Raw genomic sequence first — 23,839 nt, 5'->3', positions numbered from 1 at the left:
GTGTGTGTGTGTGTGTGTGTGTGTGTGTGTGTGTGTGTGTGTGTGTGTGTGTGTGTGTGTGTGTGTGTGTGTGTGTGTGTAGGTGGTAAGGAAGTGTAATGAAGGAGCTCGCACCATGGAGAGAACAGAGATGATGTACACCATCAACTCTCAGCTGGAATTCAAGATCAAGGTAAGGATGCAGCGTGAAGAAGACACCACACCGGAAAATGCGATAAAAAGCGATGGCTGTACTTGGGTTCACTTTGCACACACACACACACACACACACACACACACACACACACACACACACACACACACACACACACACACACACACACACACACACACACACACACACACACACACACACACACACACACACACACACACACACACACACACACACACACACACACACACACACACACACACACCCAAGCTGTTTCCCATGCATTCTTTTTGAACATACATATTCATTCTTGTTAGCAATTGGCATGGGCATGCTAACAGGTGTCTGTAATGACTATGTGAAATACAGACATGGAGTGTTTTATTTCATACAACCACGCACAGACACATGTACAACATAACAAATGTAGAAGAACATATATGCAGCATGGTCTGGTCACATGTATGTGCACATACAGACTGTGTGTGTGTGTGTGTGTGTGTGTGTGTGTGTGTGTGTGTGTGTGTGAGGGAGAGAGCAGTGTGGGAAAAACCTCTTGGCACATTTGGAATTAACAGATGTCTAGTGATCATGTCCTCAAACTGCATAGCCAGCTGTTCATGCACTCGTGCAGGCAGCCGATACACACAGCTGAACAGAACACCAAACCTAGATAAATGGTAAAAGGTTAGATGCATTTAATATAGCACCTTTATCCAACACTGTGCATTATATTCACCCATTCACACACACATTCACTCACCGATGGCAGAGGAAACCATGCAAGGCACCAACCTGCTCATCGGGAGCAGTTAGGGGTTCAGTGTCTTGCTCAAGGACACTTTAACACTAATCCAGGGTGAGCCAGAAACAATAACCTTCCGATTCCCAAGCGGCTTCTCTATCACCTGAGCCACTGTTGCTCAGATGGTGTGTGATTGATTTATACCCTACATGTAGCTTACCACATACCATATACATGTTTTTTTCCCAGCTTTTGTAATTCTGATCTAATCTTGCTTTACTCTCTCTCACTTTACTGCCCCCTGCCCCCAGGCTTTCCCTCTGGTCTCGTCCTCCAGGTGGATGGTGAAGAGAGGCGAGCTCACAGCTTTAGGGGAGGAGAATGGCATTTTCTCCAAAAGGGTGTCACGACAACAAGTCTATTTCTTCCTCTTCAACGACGTCCTCATCGTCACCAGGAAGAAGAGGTGAGCCTATATCACTACTGGCAACTACATTCACTCAGCAGCAATTCACTACTAGCCGTGTGTGTGTGTGTGTGTGTGTGTGTGTGTGTGTGTGTGTGTGTGTGTGTGTGTGTGTGTGTGTGTGTGTGTGTGTGTGTGTGTGTGTGTGTGTGTGTGTGTGTGTGTGTGTGTGTGTGTGTGTGTGTGTGTGTGTGTGTGTGTGTGTGTGTGTGTGTACAATTATGTTGTGGTAAGAACTAAGGTCTGGGTTTGGTGGCTTTCACATAATTCACCTGTTGTGACCCGTTCATAGCGAGTGTTGGTTTCTATTGTGTGTAGGTGTGTGAATTACTTCTGGCCAAGTACAGGGTGTGTCATATTGTCTCCATTTACCGTTGGTTTTGGACTGGTCCTGGGAAACGATTGTTTAGACAAACTAAATCACTGTGAAATGAGTGAGACCCTTGCAACTTATGAACCGACAAGAAAACACAAAACGCGTCATGTCACAGACATAGCGTGAATTCCGTGACGTTTTGGTGAACTGTGAGGTAATGTGAGTACTTTTCAACACTGTAGTCTCACGCACAGGTGTGTGACTGTTGAACAGGTGCACTTACAAGCCAAGGCCTTGGACTGATTCCACCTGAACCCTGCTCCAGCATTGCCTATTGATTCTATGGTTGTCTTCATTGATTCGTTGTTTGTACTAGTGCAGTGTCTGCTGTTTGGAATGCATGCCCGGTTGCCCGTATGGAGGGGCCGGTTCTGGATAACCATTCATGAGATAGACAGTCAGACAGACATAGATTCCTGGAATTCATAGATAGATGGTAGTGGAGCTTTGCACATGTGCTGTCATATGTGTGGGCTGAGTGGAGCTGTTCATTGCCAGCCCTGTCAGAAGGAGTCTATCCCCCACGTTTTGCACAGTTTCTTGCAACCTTAAGAAGTAAGCCGCCTTGAAATACTGGTTTTCGTTTGTGAGTGGTGTGCACACGTGTGTCTATTTTCGCCATTAAGAACAAGAAAAAAAAGAAAAACTTTCCCCTCCATCTCCCACACAGTGCCTGGAACTGATTGTCCCGCTACTCGCTACTCAGAATTCCTAAGAATCATAAAAAACATTCCATATGATATTTTTCTGGGAATCCGACACGCAACAGCAGGCTCCAGCAGTGTGCGGTGTCCGTCGCGTGTTTGTAAGAGGGATTGTGGATAGGGAGTGCTCCGGAATCGGAGTGTGTATGTCTGCGTGCTGTGTGCTTGAGAATGGGAGAAGCTGTTATAATATTGGTTTGTTCTGTGGGGGAAAGGAAGTCCTGCTGTGGCACGCTACTCTGCTGCACTGCACTCCATCTGCAGGAACCAAAACCAAAACAGTCCAGGGGTACATGAGGCTATAGTATAGAGCAGGTTGGGCAAGTACAGGTCGTAGAATGCATAATTGTTCTCTCCCTTGGCATTTCGACTTGAGCTGTTAAAGCCACTTTGCAGCTAAACCCACATGGCTGCCAAAAGCAACATAATAGCTCAGTGGGATTCTATGTCCCATTTGTATTTACATGTTAGGCATTTAGCTGAGCGACTTACGAGTGGAACAACTGAATAAGCTTAAATCTCTAATCTCTGTAAGGGCCCAAAACCACAGCGCACAGACAATAGATATAAACGTTCCTGAGTTTGTAGAACTGTGTGTCCTACTGTAAGTGATTATGTCTCTGAATAGCCCAAGCAAAAAGCAAGAACAAAGCAGGAAAAAAAATTCTCTTGCTTTATTCCACGGCAGAAAAGTACCTTTAACCACTCTGCCTGGTCTGGTCTGTCAGAGGTTCAAGAGAGAACTATCTTATATACTACAATTAGGAAAGGGTGTATGCCCAAAGCGCTTCTCCTAGCAGACCGACTGTCCAATTGTCTCGAAACTTGGCACAAAAATCTGTCATGGGTCTGGCCTTTGAAACGCCTAAATGTGGTACTTTCAGTTTTGTCAGCTATTGTTCAGTATACATTGATATTAGACTTTTGCCTCACAGTTCAATACATCAAAACTCTCAAAAATAAAAGTTATTACCTTATTTTGTTCTATTTTTCCATGCCTCAGGAAAGGTGACTGACATCAGTAAGGCCGATTAGCTGAAACATCTGTCACCTTTCCTGAGGCATGGAACAATAAAACAAAGACATTGACTTTTATTTCTGAGTGCGAACCTCCTAGTTTTTGATTTATTGAATTATTTGGACAACGCACCACAGTGGCCAGAGCGCGATGGTAATAGAGATAAGTTTCCCCCATAGCTTGGCCACTACGGCGCCCAGAACTATTGAGGTAGAAAGAGTTGTGCCATCGGCCCACAAACGTAGTGTTTCTGATCGTTATTTCTGGCGACAGTGGACAAAGTGTGTGTTATCTCTCTCCATTAATCAGTTGCCATCTGCTTGTGTTTGTTGTAGCTTAATACTGTATATTTTTATATGTGTATAGGCCTGTCACAAATATTACATAATCGTATAATCGCAATTATTTGAGATAATTGTGATAATTTTTGCATAATTGTCATAATCGTTTCCATGTTGAAAGATTGTCATGCAAATTGTGGAAATAGCAGATCTACAAGCTTCACAACTTTTTTTATTTGATCAGCTATTTCCACTATTCGTGACGCTTTGTAAGATCAGTTATTTGTCATCTTTGTCATACCTATCATTATATACCGTAGTTATTCATTCTTGATACAAAGCCTAAAAGACAAACCGAAATAAAAATGTTATTCTTATGTTCCAATGCCAAAAACACAATTAAATCATTAAACGCAATTATTAGTGTGACAATAATCAACTTAAATGTTGTAATCGTGACAGCCCTATGTAATGACAAAGATGTGACGCTACAGTAGACTGATTTATTTTCTGACCGTGGAAGCAGTGTGCAACTGCAAACACATACTATACAGATGGCATGCATGTACTGAAGGCGCTGTTTTACGGGCCTTGCAACAAAACCAAGCGCTCCTCTTCGGTCCGTATCCTAGGAAAAGAAACAGCCCAGCGAACCTTTCGTCAAAACAGTACGTTGCACACAGGTTACGGAAATAAAACAATATCATTAGCGCATTGAGTGTCGGACATGTCACATACGATGCTCCGTCGGACTACGTAGACGGCGAAAGTTTTTTTGTGAAAAAAGCTATAATTTACACTCCCATCATACTGCCTTAGCTTGTGTTTGCTCATGGGCAACTCAACACAACCATCGCCAGGTGAAAGAGAACCAGCGACATGAAAGTATTTTTTATTGTTGGAGATGAAGAGGGAATGACTGACAACACTGTCTATAAGGACCTGCTCTGTCTATAAGCCATTCATTCAAACAAAACGTTGCTTGGCAAAAACGCTATAAGAGAACATTAATATAAAAAAATGGAATTGTTTCTTGAAAAGTTAAGTTTTCATTGTGATGCTGCTAAATAGGAACTTAAAGTATGCTACATTAACTCATTCAATGCCAGGCTTATTTCTGACTGTGTTTGCCCAGTGCCAGAGATTTTTCGATTTTTCTTAGATTTTCAAGTAGTCACAGAATATTTATCTCCAGTATGATCGATCCCCTAATGGTTGCTAATCACAGAGGGTTTCACTGTGCGAAAAAAAAAAATGTCATCACGACCTCCCGTTCCCTTTATTCCACCTTTGAAAATAGCATGTCTCTGTCAAAAATACATAGTAAAAAAAAAAGTACACAGGAGCCAAGATACAGGATTTTTAAGTAATAAGTTAACCAAGAAGTGAATGGAGCAGCAAATCTTTGGATCACGTTATCTTTGGTTCTGGACGTTTCCCCCCCCCCAAAAAAAAAAACGGACGTCGGCAACGTCAATGGCGCTCTGGGCTTATGATAATATGGACGACAGTGACATCAATGGCACAGAATAAGTTAATGTCACTAGTAGTTCTACTGCTTTCAACATTTTTAAACTGCATTTCCCGTTTAGTTTTTGCTTTTGATGTGATTTAGGAAGCCTTCGTGACCACAGTGGTCAGGGACTACAAATAGCCTCTACTAATTCTGCCGGTCCTCGGCCAAATACATATACATTTGGGGGTCCTTGACAGGAAAATGTTCTGAGTGTTCTACACTAAGTTCAGCATGGTTAGTGTCCTGTGAGAATAGGCTCCACTGTCTCACGGCAGGACAATGTGCTGCAGAGCTCTGGCACTCTGGAACACTTATATAACACTGACTACACCAGCTGGCCCCCCTCTCTCATCTTTACCCCCCCCCCCCCCCCCCTTTCCCTCCTGTCTGACACTACTGGGCCTCACATCCAACCACTGTTATTGTTGAGGATGTGTGGAACAGTTTCCATCTCTCTCTCTCTCTCTCTCTCTCCCTCACTCTCTGTATTTTTTCTTTTTCTATATCACTCCCTTTCTATTCCTGTCTCTGCTAATTGTGTGTGTTTTATCCCATTGATTTTTAAATTAGCCCAATGTCACAGCACTTGCATAACAGTCTGTCTTTTCTTTGTCTCTCTCTGTCTCTGTCTCTCTCTGTCTCTCTCTCTCTCTCTCTCTCTCTCTCTCTCTCTCTCTCTCTCTCTCTCTCTCTCTCTCTCTCTCTCTCTTCCCCCCCCCCCCCTCTCTGTGTTGTCTTTGACATTTGTAAATGTCCCCTCATTTGTAAATTATAACCCCATTTTATGTGTCCTGGTAATTTGTGCGTCAATTATGCAGTGGTGGAAAAAGTAATCAAATATTTTACTTAAGTAAAAGTATCAATACTGCAATGTAGAAGTACTCTGTTACAAGTAAAAGTTCCGAATTCAAAGTTTACTCGAGTAAAAGTGCAAAAGTATTGGTATCAGAATATACTTAAAGTATCAAAGGTAAAAGTCCTAAAATGTTTGAAATAGCAGATCTACAAACTCACAACGCGTGTTTTATAATGTAATAATTTATATCTGAAAAGTAACTAGTAACTAAAGTTTTCAAATAATTGTAGTGGAATAAAAGTAGAAGTAAAAGTACTGACATTTTGAAATACTCCAGTAAAGTTAAAATACCTCAAAATTGTACTTAAGTACAGTACTTGAGTAAATGTACTTAGTTACTTTACACCACTGCAATTATGTGAGTGGCATCTTGACATTCTCATTTCAGCATTCCCATTCCCCACCAGGACATTGTGCAGAATGTGCACTAATAACCTGTGTGTGTGTGTGTGTGTGTGTGCATGCTCGCCTGTGCCACTGTTCATGTCTTCGACTTGATCAACCTCTGGGATTCCAATTTACGTCAGAAATTTTTTTTCACTCCATAAAGTTAAACCATTTAGACCCGAGTACGATTTTAAAAACGCCTTCTATTTTTTTTTTCAGAAAAATTTAGAAAATTCCTCTTGCTATATACATAGCAACATGCTTTTCCGGTTTTAAAGGTATAACAACGTATAGGCTTTCCAGTCTAAGCTTTCTTTCTTTCATAATTTATCCAAAGGGAGAGAGAGTGTGTGTGTGTGTTGTATAACTGATTGTACCCCCCCCCCCCCCCCCACACACACACACACACACACACACACACACACACACACACACACACACACACACACACACACACACACACACACACACACACACACACACACACACCACCACCACCACACCCACACACATCCCACATGTAGAATCTCCACCGTGCCATTCCACAGTGTAATGTAAATGGCATTCCAGACATTTTGGCTGGAGGGTTTGCAAGGGTCTGCATACAGGGGCTGTACAGGCCCTGAAATGCCTGGCTCCCCCAAAACTAATCGGACACTCAGTCAGAGAAGCCATGAGCCCCAGCTGTTTTTCTTTTGTGGCATAAAAAAGGAGACATACTTGAAGTTTGAAATGTCATGATGTGCGTGAGCTAGAGCCTCTGTTGCAAGAAAGTATTGTTTATGTTATGTTTTATTCCTCATTTCAATTGGTTCTCTTCCATCCAAAACTAATAATCTTTAGGAATGGAGACCGGATGAGTGAGTGAGAGAATCGTGTAACAGTAAAACAGTATTTATATTCTCTTGTTTTTCTTGTTCTTTTTGTTTATCTTTTGTATATATTATGCTGCAATTGTTAAACAAATGTCCAGTCTTATACGGACATAACAACACAAACATTTTGCTGCTTTTAGCTGTGTGAGTGACTGACAAATAAACCTTCGTGGTCCATCTTTATTCTTGATAAAGGCTGATCAGACACAGGTTGACAAAATCTGGGGACAATATCATGAGCTTACATGAGCTTAACCCTTTAAGACCGGGAACGCACCTCTTGTCATTTTTTGATTTCTTTGGCTATTCAAAAATAGCAGCTCATAGCGCGGCTATTTTTGTATAACGAAACAAAATATTTTGAAATGGGGGTCCGCGGCCAAATACATATAATTTTGGAGGTCGTCGACATGAAAAAAGTTTGAGAACCACTGATATAAAGCAACATAAGTTTATTTATTTTTTACAAATATTAGGATTTAGAGGACATTTGTAGAATCCCCAGAAGCAAAGATTTGAGTTATAAATGTTCGCTTAAAAAAAAAGACCTGGTGCAGCTATTTTTTTTAATAATAAATCTGAAAGTGACACATAGATGTGTTCACGGATTAAATTATCAGGCTTGTGTGCAGTAACTCTCTCTCTCTCTCTCTCTGCTCTGTATTCTCCCTCTTCCAGTCCATTCACCCTTTCACCTCCACTCCCCCAACCTGTGTGTGATTTATCACATTCTGTATATTGTTCCTCTAGCCCTCTCCTGTTCCATGGCATTTGATTGGTTAAGGACAGTGGGCTTGGGGGGCGCTGATGGCCTAGCTGTGTGTGTGTGTGTGTGTGTGTGTGTGTGTGCATTCACAACTAATGATTTCTACTAGTCGACTCATTTGACCCAGTGGTAGTCGTAAATTTACATTAAAAAAAATATATATATATATATATATATTTTTAGGGGGGGCATTGTTTTAATGCCATCCTATTACTATTATTATTATCCTCCTGCCCTTATTTCTATGGCGTTTTAAGGGAAGCGCTTCTGGCACAGCAGCACAGCACCACAGCAGCGTCTCCAAGGATCCCAATTGCCCAATAATAGGCTTTTATTGACCCCCTTTTGATAAAGAATAAAGTCAGGAGGATAATAATAATAGTAAGATGGGCCATTGCTATGGCATTAATTTTTTTAATTATTATTTTTCCCCCCAACTATTCGACTAGTACCAACAAGGTCGACTAGTGGTTATACTAGTCGACTAGTTGACTAGTTGGTGAAAGCCCTAGTGTGTGTGTGTGTGTGTGTGTGTGTGTGTGTGTGTGTGTGTGTGTGTGTGTGTGTGTGTGTGTGTGTGTGTGTGTGTGTGTGTGTGTGTGTGTGTGTGTGTGTGTGTGTGTGTGTGTGTGTGTGTGTGGTTTTAGTTATCTGAAATAGAAGTAAAAGACTTGACTTTTGGGGAAACATTTTAACTAATTGAAATTATATTGATTCAGCAAATGTGTCAATACAGCAAGCAGGGGGATGCATTGGTGCATGTGTTAATTGGGTGCATGTGTTAATTGGGTGCATGTGTTAATTGGGTGCATGTGTTAATTGAGCCCAGGATGTCTACATGACTGTGAGACAACGGTGAACAACAAAATGATAAAAAACAAAAATAGAAAACTCAAAACTAAAACTAGCAAAGTCACATAGTGACTCACACTGAAACCAAACTGAATTGAAAACAAAGATGAAAGAATAACCTTGGGGTGGCTGTGTGCGTGTCGTGTGTACGTGAGAGAGCATGCCATGTGCTGGCTCACACAGGAAGCTAGTTCATGTCCAGCAGTCTCTCTTTTTGCCTGACTGCTGTTCTGGACTCCTGAATGACATAACACAGGTAGGTTTCAGCTATCATGAAAGGGGGGGCCACATGGAATGAATACTCTCTCTCTCTCTTTCTCAGTACAGCAAAGAATTAGAGGTCTCATGGGAGTTTTTATTATGCATTCCAGATGTCTCCAGCTAACGGGAATAACTATTGGGTGGAGGATCATGTTAAAATGGTGCTTATGGGAAATGTAGGTCAAGCATTAAAAGGTAACAGCCATTGTGGACAAGTGGCTATTTGGAGACCAAATCTGCACGTCTTGCAAAAAGTTCCTCTTTTCACTCTCTAGGTTTTTGTAACGAGACTAATGGTTGTTGTTCGACCATGATAGCTGGAATACACTGGATTTAATCTTATCTAGCCTCCCTTCTCTTTTTTCCCAGTGAAGACAGCTACACAGTGATAGACTACGCCTTGAGGGACCAGATCTGGGTGGGTCCTTGCCAGCCGGAGGATCTCTGCCTCTCACCAATCAGAACCACTGCCAGCATGCTGAGCTCACGACAGCCTGGCACCAACCACCTCTTCCGCCTGGGTTTCCACAGCAACCACTCGGGAGAAGTGCTGATGATCCTGGGGGTGGAACTGATGTGAGTGTTTTCTTTTGTTTTCTCTGCGACTTGCCTGTGTTTTTTTTAGTTTTTTTTGTCTTTATTTTTCAGACGAGAACAAAACATACATTCAAAATTGACATGACAGAAAAGGAAAACAAAACAGGAAAAAAAGACAATACAGTAAAGAACAATACAGTAAAAGAAAAGAAAAAGAGAAGGAAAAAAATGGGAGGAGGGGTATACACTATTTACTCTTATACAAATACCATTTCTCCCAACGTTTCTCAAATATCTCTGCTTTAGTCCTCAGATGACTTGCCTGTGTCTTTTCTTTTCTTTTCTTTTCTTTTCTTTTCCTTGTAAGTTCAAATACAGATCAAAGTTTTCGTTTTGTTCACTTTAAAATATGACACCAACTTGTCTCTTTAAACCACACTAATGAGGTTGAAATAAGTTGTCCGTATACTAGCTGTATGATATAGGAGACATATGTAAGTTATGCATGATGTTTGTCACCATAATGGGTTTGTTTGATTGGGCGTCTCCACACACAGTGCAGGACTCTCCCCTGAGGACAGCAAGACTCTGTTTAAAGTCGCCTGGCATATATGCTGAAGTTTGTAGCAGGGGGTAAATGATTACTTGCACAAATGAGATAGAAATTAAATCCACTTGTGCTTTACTTCCTTGACGTTCAGGCCATAATGTTGGTGAGGTCAGGTCAGGTCACATCAACAATCATCTACAGATTATGTAACCCAACAGAAACAAACAGATCTGTCCTTTTATTAGACTCAATGTAGGGTGTGTTTGTTTGTTTATAGACTCATGTGCATCCACACACACAGACATACATGTACACGCACAGCTTTGTGCTGTAACTACAGTACACAGTAAAATCCTCAGTGTTAATTTAACCACATGGAGCCTAGAGTCCCTATTCCGGGGCAAACAACAGTAGAGGGGGGGGGGGGGGGGAAGGGAGCCTAGTATAGACTCCTGGGGGGATTCCGTACAATGAAGTATATAGCGTTTAAGTGGTTAACTGTGCAATTATGTGTTCATTTTACACTCTCAAGAGTTAAATGAACACTGATGATTTGACTGTGTATTCGCTGTGGTTCAAGACGGCTTTTGTTATGAAGTGTTTTCACACGCAGGGCCTGTTCCTCCTCATTCCTTTTAAGGATTGGAGAACCTCCCTCGGTGTGTTCATTACTAAAGGGCAATGGCCGCCGGCTACGCAGCACAGTAACCCCTAACCCTCACAAAACCACAACAATGTTGAACGTGTCTCAACTTTTTTGTCGGCTCTGAAGTCGGCTCACGAGATCTTAATTATATCTTTTGTTATATCTTAATTATATCCCTCCGTATGATGTGGCATCTATCTCTGGGAGGAGGTTTTCCACAGAAAGAATGCGGGGTGCATATATTGATTTTCGTAATCGGGGCTTCTGATGCGAGTCAGACAGAGTGTTGCAGAGTGGTCCGGGGACCCCCAGGGGTCCTTGAGGGAGTTCCAGGGGGTACCTACCGAGCCAAATGATGGATAGTTAGGAACCAAATGGACCCTTATGGCTCTGTAACTCTGAGAGTGTACAAATGGAACCAAATGGACCCTAACGGGTCCATTTGGTTCCATTTGTACACTCTCAGAGTTAAATTAACATTGATTTTACAATATAAATTGGGGTCCCGGAGATAGAAATGCCATTAAATAGGGGTCCGTAGCCCTAATGCATGTCAAACTGGGGGTCCTTGAAATTAAAATGGTTGAGAATCACTGCTAGAGACGTAAAAATCTTCTCTTATGGGACTCCCTAGCTGGCATACTGCATCTTTTCAAATGGGGGTCCGCGGGCTAATAAGTGTCAATTTGGGGGTCCTTGACATGAAAAAGTTTGAGAACCACTGGCATAGGGGAAAACTGGGGGAAACAAGTGAGGTAATTATGTTATGTGTGACTCATACAGGCTTCCCACTGAGCCACAGATACTGAGGATGTACAGTACAAGTGTGTTTGTTGTCCTGGAAAGTAAGTCCCTCGACCCCCAGAAAGCGTGGGTTTGGGGCCCCTGGCTAAGATTTGATGATGAGTTGTGTGTGTGTGTGTGTGTGTGTGTGTGTGTGTGTGTGTGTGTGTGTGTGTGTGTGTGTGTGTGTGTGTGTGTGTGTGTGTGTGTGTGTGTGTGTGTGTGTGTGTGTGTGTGTGTGTTTAATGGCGCTGAGCACCTCACTGTATTGCTGACTGAATGAGTCGACAAAAGGACTCCCTGGCGACCGTCCATTGTTATATAGCGGTTGCTAGGCATTGTTACAGTGGTTGCCTAGCACCGGACCATTGTCGAGCGGGCTCGTTCCCACGACTGTCCCCACTTTCTCCCTCTCCGCTTCCCCTTTTGTCACTGTCCCATCGTGCCCCATCGTGTCTCCTCTGTTACACCGTGATCGGTATTGTCTTCTCAATAGCCATGGCATAACTTCCCTCTTCCTCTCCGGCCATTCATCCCAGATGACTGGTCTAACCTAACATGACAGGTGCAAGTGGCATTACATTATCCAACGTTGACCCCTTTCATCCATCAGCGCTAATGACACGAAGCAGACAGAGAGAGGATGTTTAGAGTAGAGCCCGACCAATGCCAGATGCTATTTTTGGAAAACTTTTGAAATGTTTTGCCTCTAATCACATGCTCAAAATAGCGATGCCGAGTTCAAATCGTTCGTATCTATTTGGAAGGGTATTAAGAGACCAGTCCCAAATATTGCCACAATGGACATGAAAAGGAGCGCTGTTGAAGACTGTGCAGCATTTGCGGCTCAAACGTGAAATTCCACACATTCTGACAGGAGGCGGGGCTCCGCTGTTCTTTGCAGAGCTGAACTTTATTGACTTTGTGGTTTCCCCGTATTTATTGGTGGTTGGCTGCCTTCCCCCTGCTGTATTGTACCCGTCTGTACCTACCTCGGACCGAGGGTCCAGGCTGTATAGGCGGCGGTAGGTCTGTGTGTTGCTAGGCTGCACCAACGCTCCTGATTTCGGGTATAGAGGGGCGGGTGTATAGAGGCGCAGAGAGACTGTGCCTGATCCCATTGGTTCACCGATCTGTCCGTCAACCCCCGCCCCGTTAAAGGAGTAGTTCACCCAAAAAACGACTTATTTTCTATCAATTGCACACCCCATGAAGCCTTGAATCCATGGATTTATTTGTGTTTTTGTTGCATTCCTAAGCCAATAATTTGATTCCTGTCTCCTACCGGCTAATGTATCCGGTAGGAGACACAAAGTAGATTCTTTGTGTCTCCTACCGGAAATACACCCGGGCATCAAATTATTGGCTTAGGAATGCGACAAAAAACAAAATAAATCCATGTATTCAAGGCTTCATGGGGTGTGCAATTGATAGAAAATACATCTTTTTTGGGTGAACTCCTCCTTTAACACAACATTACGAGCGACGCCCACTGCACTCTGGTTGGTTGGGGAAATGAACACTTCCTCATACCGGGTACACCGACGCGCTGGTCCAGGCTTTTATTTTTTAGCAAAACTAAACAATAAAAGCCTGGAGATCGAGGCTAGTTGTGTTGCTATCTGGGAAGTTAAACTGCAGTAGACCACTGGTTTGGCATCGACCACAACAGTGACATAATAAGCCAGACAAACAGACAGCTGGAATGGGACTGGCACAACGATGCCTCTGTTCTGTGGCCCAGACAGCCTGTTTAACATTGTTTTGTTTTGTTCTTTGGTCTGTCTTATGTATCCGGGTTCCTTTCCTGTGGTGTGTGTCCTCTATTTTGGGGTATATTCGTGTGTGTGTGTGTGTGTGTGTGTGTGTGTGTGTGTGTGAGTGAACGGGTCTGTCAGAGCAGTGTAACAAAGAGTTTCACAAGGATAAGTATCTGAATAACAAAAACAGCAGGACTTACGAACACACACAGACAGAGGACTAAACAAAGGCCAGTCTGAAGGTGGCTGTGTGTGTGTGCGTGTACGTGTGCGTGCCAATGTCCTGACAACTAGGGAACAAGTAGAATTCAATAAATAGACATTGTGAGGGCAACTCTCCTGGTCCTCACAAGAGAATTGGTTGTTTTATGGTTAAAAAAGATTTGGGGAGTAAGGCTTACAATTAGGAAACTATTCAGGTTAGGACTAGGCATTTAAAGGTTTAGGTGTTTGGCTTGGCGTTATGCCTGATTTGTACTTAGTTGTGTGCTGGTGTCGCGCACCGTGAATACCAGATCTACAAGCCGTAACACGCTGTGAGCTCGTAGATCTATTTTACATCCACATACACAAGTATATCTCAGGCTTTAGTGTGAGGATCAGACATCGCAAAAAGAGGGGAAAAAAACACATTTATACAATTGATGTCCTCGCAAGTATAGTAACACAAACTGTGTGTTTCTTCCTGCTGAGTGCTGACCCTGTTGTTGTTGTTGTTGACCTGAGACAGTCAACAGTGCTTCTCTATGAGGAGAACAGTGCAGCCACAGAAGTCTGCTTCAAAACAACTGTGGGTCAGAGCGATGCACTGCAGCCCCGCTTACATAACAGCCAAGCTTCTCCTCCTCTGTTGGACACACACACTGCTGTGGCATTTCATTCAGCTTCATCGCAAAAACAAAAGTACGTCTGCTTTCATTCACGAGAGAGGAGAAAATGTCTGCTTTCATTTATGATAAAAGGAGAAACTGTCTGCTTTCATTTATGATAAAGGAGAAGCTTGATGGAAATCAGTCCCTCTTTCGACCTGCCTGAGATTGTGCCTTGTTTTTTTTAATGAGAAATGAGTAGGCCTGTCATGATTATTATATAATCGTCTAATCGCAATTATTTGAGATAAATGCAATTATTTTTGTCTTAATCGCCATAATCGTTTACACGTTTAAAATGTTACATATATATTTTCAAACATTTTCAATAGTGGAATAGTGGAAATGGCAGATATACAATCTCCCAACGCGTCGTGAGCTTGTAGATCGGCTATTTCCACTATCGTGACAGCCTCTAGACATTAGTTGCCATTGCACACTACCCTTGGCTACACAGTAAAATCCTCAGTGTTCATTGATCAGTTTGTAACAATTGAGAGTTACAAATGTAGCCAAATGGACTGAGGATCTCACTGTGTAGTCACTGTGGTCTGTGTGTAAAAACAGAGCGGAGTGTTTTCGTCTCTCGTAGTGGGAATTCTGCGGGAGTAGTGGTTAAGTGTGTAAAGGAAGGAAGGAGGAACGTGGTTGAGAGTAAACAAACAAGACGGGGGGAACAGGGGAGCTATGGAGGGGAGGGGAGGGGAGGAACTGATGAAAAACATCAGTCTGTTAGTGATTTGGAGTTGGCAGTGGAGGGAGAGACAGAAAGACAATGTCATCACCCTCTCTATGGCTGTGTAAAAAGAGCCTCACATTGCAGCCAGGCCTCCCCTCTCACATGCTCTCAGAAGAGGTGAAATAGGAACCTTTGACAATAGAGCTTGAATAGAATTATGATGCATGTTCAGAGGGATGAATGGGGCAGAAAGAGGAGGCTGAATAGCCAGATCCTGTACGGACACATACCCATCTGTGGGAGAGAGGGAGACAAACACCTGTTTGCGCTTATACACTGTTCACACACACACACACACACACACACACACACACACACACACACACACACACACACACACACACACACACACACACACACACACACACACACACACACACACACACACACACACACACACACACACACACACACACACACACACATATCATTCACTCATACCCAGCTTGAGGGCTGTTTTTACCTGTACTTACTTGGTATGTGTCTCCCAATGCACACATAGCCATTAGCACCACCATTAGCCATTTTTGTGTGTGTGTGGGCGATACAGTGCACACAATGTACTGTATGTGTTTGCATGTGTGTCTGGCTTTCAAGGACAAACAGACTGCTGCCTTTCCCACGTTTAAGCAGTTTCCATGAAAAGCTGTGTTCTCCTGTAGTCATGGAGAGGAGATAGGCATACATTACTTGAACATACTGTAAAAGCAAACCCATTTCTCGTGCTGTTCACAATGAATCCATATGTTTGTTATTATGTGTTAACCCATTAGGACCTGGGGCAGATTCTAAACATGTCTTCTAAATCCTAAACAGTTTTCTGAAAAAACTTATATTGTGTTGATTGTATCAGTGGTGCTCAAAACGTTTTCATGTCAGAAGGATCCCCAAAATGATATGCATTTGGCCGCCGACCCCCATCTCAAAATATTTTGTACGAGGGACCCCCAGAAGCAAAGACTTGAGTAAAAGATTTTCGCTTTAAAAATATATATATATTCAAAGATTTGCACAAATGTTCAAGATTTTTCCAAAATTGCAGATGTACAAGCTCATAGCTCATGCAAAGCTCATACAAAGTGACGCGCTATAAGCTTGTATATCTGCCATTTTTTAATAGCCAACCAATGTGCTACCCATATGATGATCTGAAATGGCTGTCGAATCACTTAACAATACTCATAAAAGCCACAAAGAAATATGCCAGATTGTTGCAGAGCTGAGGAACCTGCCATCAATTCAGTAGGTGACCTTTGCACGGGGAGGAAAGGCTGTAAACTCAAATGATTGCTCAGCTCCACAAGAGGTCATAGTCTTACTTTGAGTATCAGTATCACACGCACTTGATTTAGAGGCCATCGGTATCACACACACTTGATTTAGAGGCCATCGGTATCACACACACTTGATTTAGAGGCCACAGTGAATTGTCACAAGGTATCGGTATTGTTTGTTTTGTTTTTAATGCTGTGCTGTCTAAATAAAGTGCAGGTTCAGGTGTATAATGGTGCTGAGAGTTACAGTTGCCTGATGTCCTAGACTGGCCGCTAACTACAGTGCCATGCAATAACCTGGCCAACACTGGGTACCAATATAGATAAATGTATATATAAACAGACAGTGCTCACATCAACTACCATAGACTGGGATTTAAGTACTCACTGATCGATGCAACACGTTGTCAGCTTGTGTGTGTGTGTTTGTGTGTGTATATATATATATATATATATATATATATATATATATATATATATATATATATATATATATATATATATATATATATATATATTTCCCCTTTCTGTCTTTTCACCCCTTTAATCTCTCTTCTTCATTGTTCTTTCTGAAATATATATCTCCTCTTCCCTCAGTCAGATCAGTGGAGAGGTGAAAATGAAAGGTAGAGTTACCTGGAATCTGACCTGTATGTCTCCACCCATTTTCTCTCTCTCACACACAAATGCACACACACGATTGTGCGCGTGAGAGAGCAAAAGCAAAAGCTGGTCTGTCCCTTGAGAATTGGCTTTTGTTTCTGGTTCTGCAGAATGCTCTCCGATTCAAAACACACCTCTGTTCTCTCACTTACTGTGGACAGACAGGAGGGACAGGAGGCCAGACCTCAATCCACCCATTCTCAGTGCACAGTGCATGGTTTCATGTGTGCCGTGGTGGAAAGTAACTTAAGTACATTTACTCAAGTACTGTACTTAAGTTCAATTGTGAACTACTTCCAGTACTTTTACTTCTACTCCACTATATCTCAGAGGCAAATATTTTACTCCACTACAATTATTTGAAAACTGTAGTTACACTTACAAGTTACTTTAGTGACTTATATTATTACAAGACATACATTGACCACTTAAGCCCTATTTTATACTTAGGCTATTCGAAAATAGCCTATCTACAAGTGCTGTGACCCGTTGTGAGCTTGTAGATCGGCTATTTTAGTACTTTCACTTTGGTACTGTATTTGATGCAAACTGACTGATGCAAATGCTTTTGTGTTTGTACTTGAGTACAATTTGTATACAAGACTTTTACTTGTAACGGAGTACTTTCATATTGTGGTATTACTACTTTTATTTAAGAAAATAATCTTGAGTACTTCTTCCACCAGCATTCGTGAGTTTTTACTTGTGATGTAGTACTTATTGCCAGACTGCTCTTCTTCAGTTCTGAATGGCCTTTGTGTTTATGTTCACACAGAACAGTCGTGACTCGTGACTGGGCATTTGTAATGCCACTAAAACAAAGTCAATAGAATTAGACCGGTTCAGACAGGGGGAGGAGGGAAATTAAGAACGTATAATGAGGACACATGGTGGGAGAGATGTCACTGTAGGTCGATAAAGCCTCGCGGTATCTGTTCATACTGTAACCATTCCAATACTTCAAAGGTGTAACCGAGTGTGAAATGTGTTCCAATATCTGTGTGTAGGAATGAGCGCGCTCGATGGATCAGCGCCCTGGGGCAGAGCAACAATGACAAGAAAAACCAGGACAGAACTAGTGAGAGCGCGCACACACACACACACACACACACACACACGCACACGCACACGCACACGCACACACCATTCACTTCACAAAGCTTTCTAACTTGCAGTAATTGTAGCCTACAGCACCACCTTGTGGTGGTTTCACCAAAGTGCCCTTGATCTATTTTATACAGTAATAAAAAGAAAAGTTTACATTTCACCCAAATAAGCAGTTGTGTAAAGTAACTAAGTACATGTACTCAAGTACTGTACATAAGTACAATTTTGAGGTATTTTTTACTTTACTGGAGTGTTTCCAATTTTTCAGTACTTTTACTTCTACTCCACTACATCTCAGAGGCAAATATTGTACTTTTTTAATATTATAAAACATACATTAACCACTTTAGCCCTATTTTATACATAGGCCATTTGAAAATAGCCGATCTACAAGCTCACAACGCGTCGCATCGCGACGTGTTGGGAGCTTGTAGATCTGCTATTTTCAAACATTTTAGTACTTTTACTTATGGTACTTTAAGTACATTTTGATACCAATACTTTTGTTCTTTTACTCAAGTAAATTTTGAATTCCGGACTTTTGCTTGTAACGGACTATTTCTATATTGCAGTATTGATACTTTTACTGAAGTAAAACATCTGAGTACTTTTTCCACCTCTGCAAATGAGGTCTCTTTCAAAGTGATTTTCTTCTTGTTTCAAAGTGATTTTCTTCTTGTGTGTTCCTATAGACGCCATGCAGGTGGAAGTGACCAGGACATACACAGCCAAGCAGCCTGATGAGTTGTCCCTGCAGGTGGCTGACGTGGTTCTCGTGTCAGAGACGGTAGAAGATGGTATGCTGTCAACGCACTTGGCCTTCCCGCCTCTTTCCGCTGTGTTTCTTTTACCATGTTCATCCACATTCTTGTCTTACTGTATAATGGAGTCTGTTGTTCAGACATGAACCTGATAACCCTTTTGGAGGAGTGAATGCTTGTGCACGTGCACGTGTGTACTGTAGGGATGAGCACAGGTTGTCGAGTAGTCTGTCTGTGCCTACTAATCATTTACTAAATACTAGTTGTTTAAACTATTATTTATTATCATAATGATATAAACTATTATTTATCATCATAAGATTTTTTTTGTTGCAAAACAGGCTTTTGTTCTGCGATAAGACATGTATTTTGATCCACAGCAGTCACAGATCTCCTTCAACTTCCAGCAATATAATATGGTGGCTGCCTTGCGGGTCATTTTATGGGTAAAATGGGTAAATTCACCAGCTTGGTATGGCCGCCATTTCCAAATGACTTATAAGTCACTGTAACTTTTTCCGATGATGCCTTATAGATGGACATGTGCTCGGTTTGGCCCTCTTCTGAGTGTTCCCTTCATTTTAGACTAGTGTTTTATTATCTACTGAGTGTTCCCTTCATTTTAGACTAATGGTTTACTATCTAGTGAGTGTTCCCTTCATTTTAGACTAGTGGTTTACTCGGTTACAAAAACGTAGCGTAAACGTTCAGTGAAATTAGTCGCTGTGCACATCCCTAATGCACACACACACACACACACACACACACAGACAGACAGACAGACAGACAGACAGACAGACAGACAGACAGACAGACAGACAGACAGACAGACACCGCACGCTCTGAGGCCAAAGGTCACATCCATGTATGTGTCCTCTGCAACTGTCTTTCATGTTGAAAGGGTAATGGAAGAACAAACGGCATAGATTATCACACACACACACACACGCAGACACACACACACACACACACACACACACACACACACACACACACACACACACACACACACACACACACACACACACACACACACACACACACACACACACACACACACACACACACACACAGCTCTTTTCACTGTTCTAATATGAGCTCTCCCCTCTCAGGCTGGTACGAAGGTGAGAGACTACGCGACGGGGAGAGAGGATGGTTCCTGTCGGAGTGTGCCCAACCCATCACCTGCCAGGCCACCATCGAGCGCAACATGCAGAGGATGGACCGCCTCCAGGGTGTCGAGACCAACGTGTGATCCCAACAAGATGGGCTCGCACTTGAAACATTCACCGGTAGACTTTCTCTTAAAACATACACCAGCGGACTAACCCTTTAAGACCGGGAACGCGTTTTCAGATTTCTTTGGCTATTCAACAAATGGCAGATATACAAGCACCACGCTATGAGCTTGTAGATCTGCTATTTTTTTTTGAAAAATCGTTAAAATTTGTGGAAATCTTTGAATATACTATATATATATATATAATTCTTTTTTATAAGCAAATTTTTAAAAAATATATATTTTTTGTTCCAGGGACCCCCAGAAGCAAAGATTTGAGTTACAAATGTTCGCTTTAAAAAAATATATATAAAAAAGAAATGGCAGATCTACAAGCTCGTAGCGCGGCACTTGGTGCCGTGCTATGAGCTTGTATATCTGCTATTTTTGAATAGCCCAAAGAAATCCTAAAATGACACACGGATGCGTTCCGGTCTTATTGGGTCAAAACATACAAGCCAATAAGAGCTCTCTCAGTTGGTGACTATACTAGCTCTGCCCGTATGACCCACGTTCAAGCTATAAACACTGATCTAATGAGCTTGTTTCATCATTTATTAGTGCCAGTGACCTGCTGTCTGTGTTGACGAGCACCTAGCTTGTCACTATAGCATGCTGAAACCGTCATTGATGACTCTTTGGGCAGTGAGAGCTTACAGTCACTGTCTGCGTTCCACATGGCAGGTGTCCATTGCCGTCCGTCAGCTATACATGTGAATTCAAGCAAAAAAAGCTGTGTTCTGAAGAACAATGGATGGACCTGCTTCTTTTAATGGTCAGTAGGGGTGTGCTGATACGCTAATTTCACGATACGATATATGGCACTTTTTTTATTATGAAAATATATGGGGGGGGGAAGCAAATGCAAGTATTTTTTTTTGTTTAAAACGCCAACACGATACATATCGTCACGAAAACGTATCGCGATATATCGCGGGACGATAGATCGGCACACCCCTAATGGTCAGTCTTCAATACCCAGGTGGGATTCAATGTTGCAGTCCGTCATCTGTGACTTCATGTGAAAAGCTGTGTTCAGAAGAACAATGGATGGACCTGCTTCTTTAAATGGTCAGGCTTCTATAATCCAGGATGGATTCATATCATTCACACTTGGGGAGAAGTTTCATGGAAACATCTGCTGCCAAAAAAAATGCTTCTCAGAACTGTTCAAGTTGGAGTGGCGCGCAAATGTAGTCGTACAACTACAGTGCCACTGTGCACAGTACAATCCTCAGTGCTAATTTATCCGTCTGGACCCCAAGTCCATTTGGTGACATTTCGCTGAGAGTTAAATGAACACTGAGGATTTTACTGTTTAGGAGGGTGGAAGGGTATAAAGAGACGGCTCATAAGGACTCATACGGCCTCATAAGGCCCATAAGGACTCATACGGCCTCATAAGGCCCATAATGACCATAAGGCCTCTTAAGGCCCATAAGGACTCATAAGTTTCATAAGGCCCATAAAGGCTCTTAAGGCCCATAAGGACTCATAAGGCCTATAAGGACTCTTAAGGCTCATATTTTAACTTTTTGTGTTTTTTCGTAAATGAATACCCTACTTGATCATACTACAGGGTCACTCAAAAGTAGCAGATCTACAAGCTCGAAACGCGGCACGAAGCTACGCGTTTCGAGCTTGTAGATCTGCTACTTTTGCTATTTTTGAATTTGGGTCAGACAGAGAGAATATGTGACACATGTGAGGTTATGAATATGTTAATTCATGATGTAGTGAAAAGAAGCCAATAACATGAAATGGGTCGTTTCTATATGAACATATCGGCTAATGAAGATTATGTATATATATAAATAAAAAAAAACACATCATATATGAAAGCATGCATGACTGTATGTATCTATGTATGTATAAGACATTGTTAAACAACTGAATGTAGTTTATGTCGAATTGGAAATGAAATGAATCTCTTAACCTTTCTCAGAAGCCCAAAGCACTTTGTGTAAATAGAAGAGGACCATTCATTATATCTCATCAGAAATTACATTCATCCGGGCAACGTCAGATTGTCCATATTGTTTATATATTTTCCATCTGTGGTGTTTGGCTGACAGAAGAGAGTCTATTGTGTATTTTTCTATGGCAGGTTAATGTCACCTTTTTATTGTTATCAAATGTTGCATTTGTCATGACTATGATAGCCTGGCATTACAGTATGGCTTGAGGGTAGGTACCTTTGCCAGATGTACAGTATATACAAATGTCCCCCTTAGAATCGTGTGTGTGTGTGTGTGTGTGTGTGTGCGTGCGGAGAGAGGAGAGAAGAGCAGCTTTTTCCAGCTGTGGCTTAACATGTTTGTCAGCGTACATCATATTTTAAGTGTGCTGTTGTCCAGCTAAATGAAATGAATGGCCTGGTCAGATTCTGGTGATAACACCATCCATCAAACCCACTATGCTGGCCCTGCTCAGACGCAGAGCTAGATGTTGTGTACGGTAGACAACATCCTGCCCCATAAGAACAGCTGCCAGTTCAGAAAGGGACGAATGAAAACTAGTCCAAGTTTTGCATTTGCACTCAGGGAAAATATGTGACAACACTCACTCAGTTTGCTTTTAAACCATTGTGAATCAACCACGTATGTACCAAGCCTAAAGATCCCCAACATTATTATGCCAGAAACCTGTGAGAATATCTACTCAACTTTGTTCATATCTGCCATTGTACTGTTTGTTAATAAAAGCTTAACCACGTGAAGCCCCGTTTTATACTTTGTGTTTTACAAGCATTTCTCAATACGGAGTTAGCAATGAAAGTGACGCAATCTTTTTGGTGTCCATGGTTTAGTTACGTTTCAAAGGGATGCCATGACGACACATTGAGGTTATACAGCATACCCCATATTTGGGCGTAGCTACATTGGACCAAGTCATGAGCGTGATGACATGGTGCAGGCCGGCCGTTCCTCCCATTAGCCAATTTTAATATACCGTAGGTTGATTGATCGAATATTTAGAGGAATGTTGGTAAAATTGTGTAACCGAAAAACTTTGTACCAAATAATTCAACTTGGCAAGTACCATAGTAAGCACCATAGAAGACAGGGAAGAACCATATGAAGCACCATCATAGAAACTGACATGATACTGACAATGACACTTGACATTACCCTTAAGTTCAGAACTATTTAGAACCCCTCAAAGTCATGGCCGTGAATTAAAATGTAACAGATGCTAAATGTCCCAGGTATTCTCAACAGAGGAGCTCCAGATGCTATTTAAATGAGACTGTTTGAGTTTTAGCTTTTTGGGTTCTATCTTTTGAATAAACATGATGCTTTTAGGATGAATAAACCTGATGCATTTTTCATAAGATAAAATCATACGCACGCACACACTGTATCAAGGAGATTTCCACTGTAGGCTGAGGCGGCATCTGCTTCAAAAGTTAATAGCGTTCTGTCTTCAGTTTCCTCTTCGGCTAAAATTAAGCTCACCAGCTGCTCAGTATCATACAATAAACTGCAATCCTGTCATTCCACCAACTAAACCACCCAAGCTCTGTGATCATTCCTTCCAAACCCATTGCCCGTTGACAGTGGTGGAAGTACTGTACTTGAGTACAATTTTGAGGTAGTTTTTACTTTACTGGA

At 42.0% G+C, this 23,839-nt stretch overlaps 1 protein-coding gene across 3 annotated transcripts in view; it reads left to right on the top strand.

Annotated features, from left to right (window-relative positions):
• The window catches only part of LOC308085627 (rho guanine nucleotide exchange factor 26-like), a 36,561-nt gene extending 13,625 nt beyond the window's left edge, over window positions 1-22,936 (top strand). For 2 of the 3 annotated variants that reach the window (XM_080428847.1, XM_080428848.1), the window contains exons 10-15: window positions 83-172; window positions 1,211-1,365; window positions 9,627-9,833; window positions 18,086-18,156; window positions 18,878-18,982; window positions 20,059-22,936. In XM_080428847.1, coding sequence (XP_080284973.1) covers window positions 83-172; window positions 1,211-1,365; window positions 9,627-9,833; window positions 18,086-18,156; window positions 18,878-18,982; window positions 20,059-20,201 — 771 coding nt within the window. In that variant the 3' untranslated portion in view covers window positions 20,202-22,936. The remainder of the gene's footprint in view (window positions 1-82; window positions 173-1,210; window positions 1,366-9,626; window positions 9,834-18,085; window positions 18,157-18,877; window positions 18,983-20,058) is intronic. The other variant, XR_013933195.1, reaches the window with a different exon arrangement.
• Window positions 22,937-23,839: the final 903 nt, after the last annotated feature.

This window comes from Gymnoscopelus braueri, assembly GCF_963280865.1.
Source record: "Gymnoscopelus braueri genome assembly, chromosome: 5".
Lineage (NCBI taxonomy): Eukaryota > Metazoa > Chordata > Actinopteri > Myctophiformes > Myctophidae > Gymnoscopelus > Gymnoscopelus braueri.
This window is presented reverse-complemented; position numbering and strand designations above follow the sequence as displayed.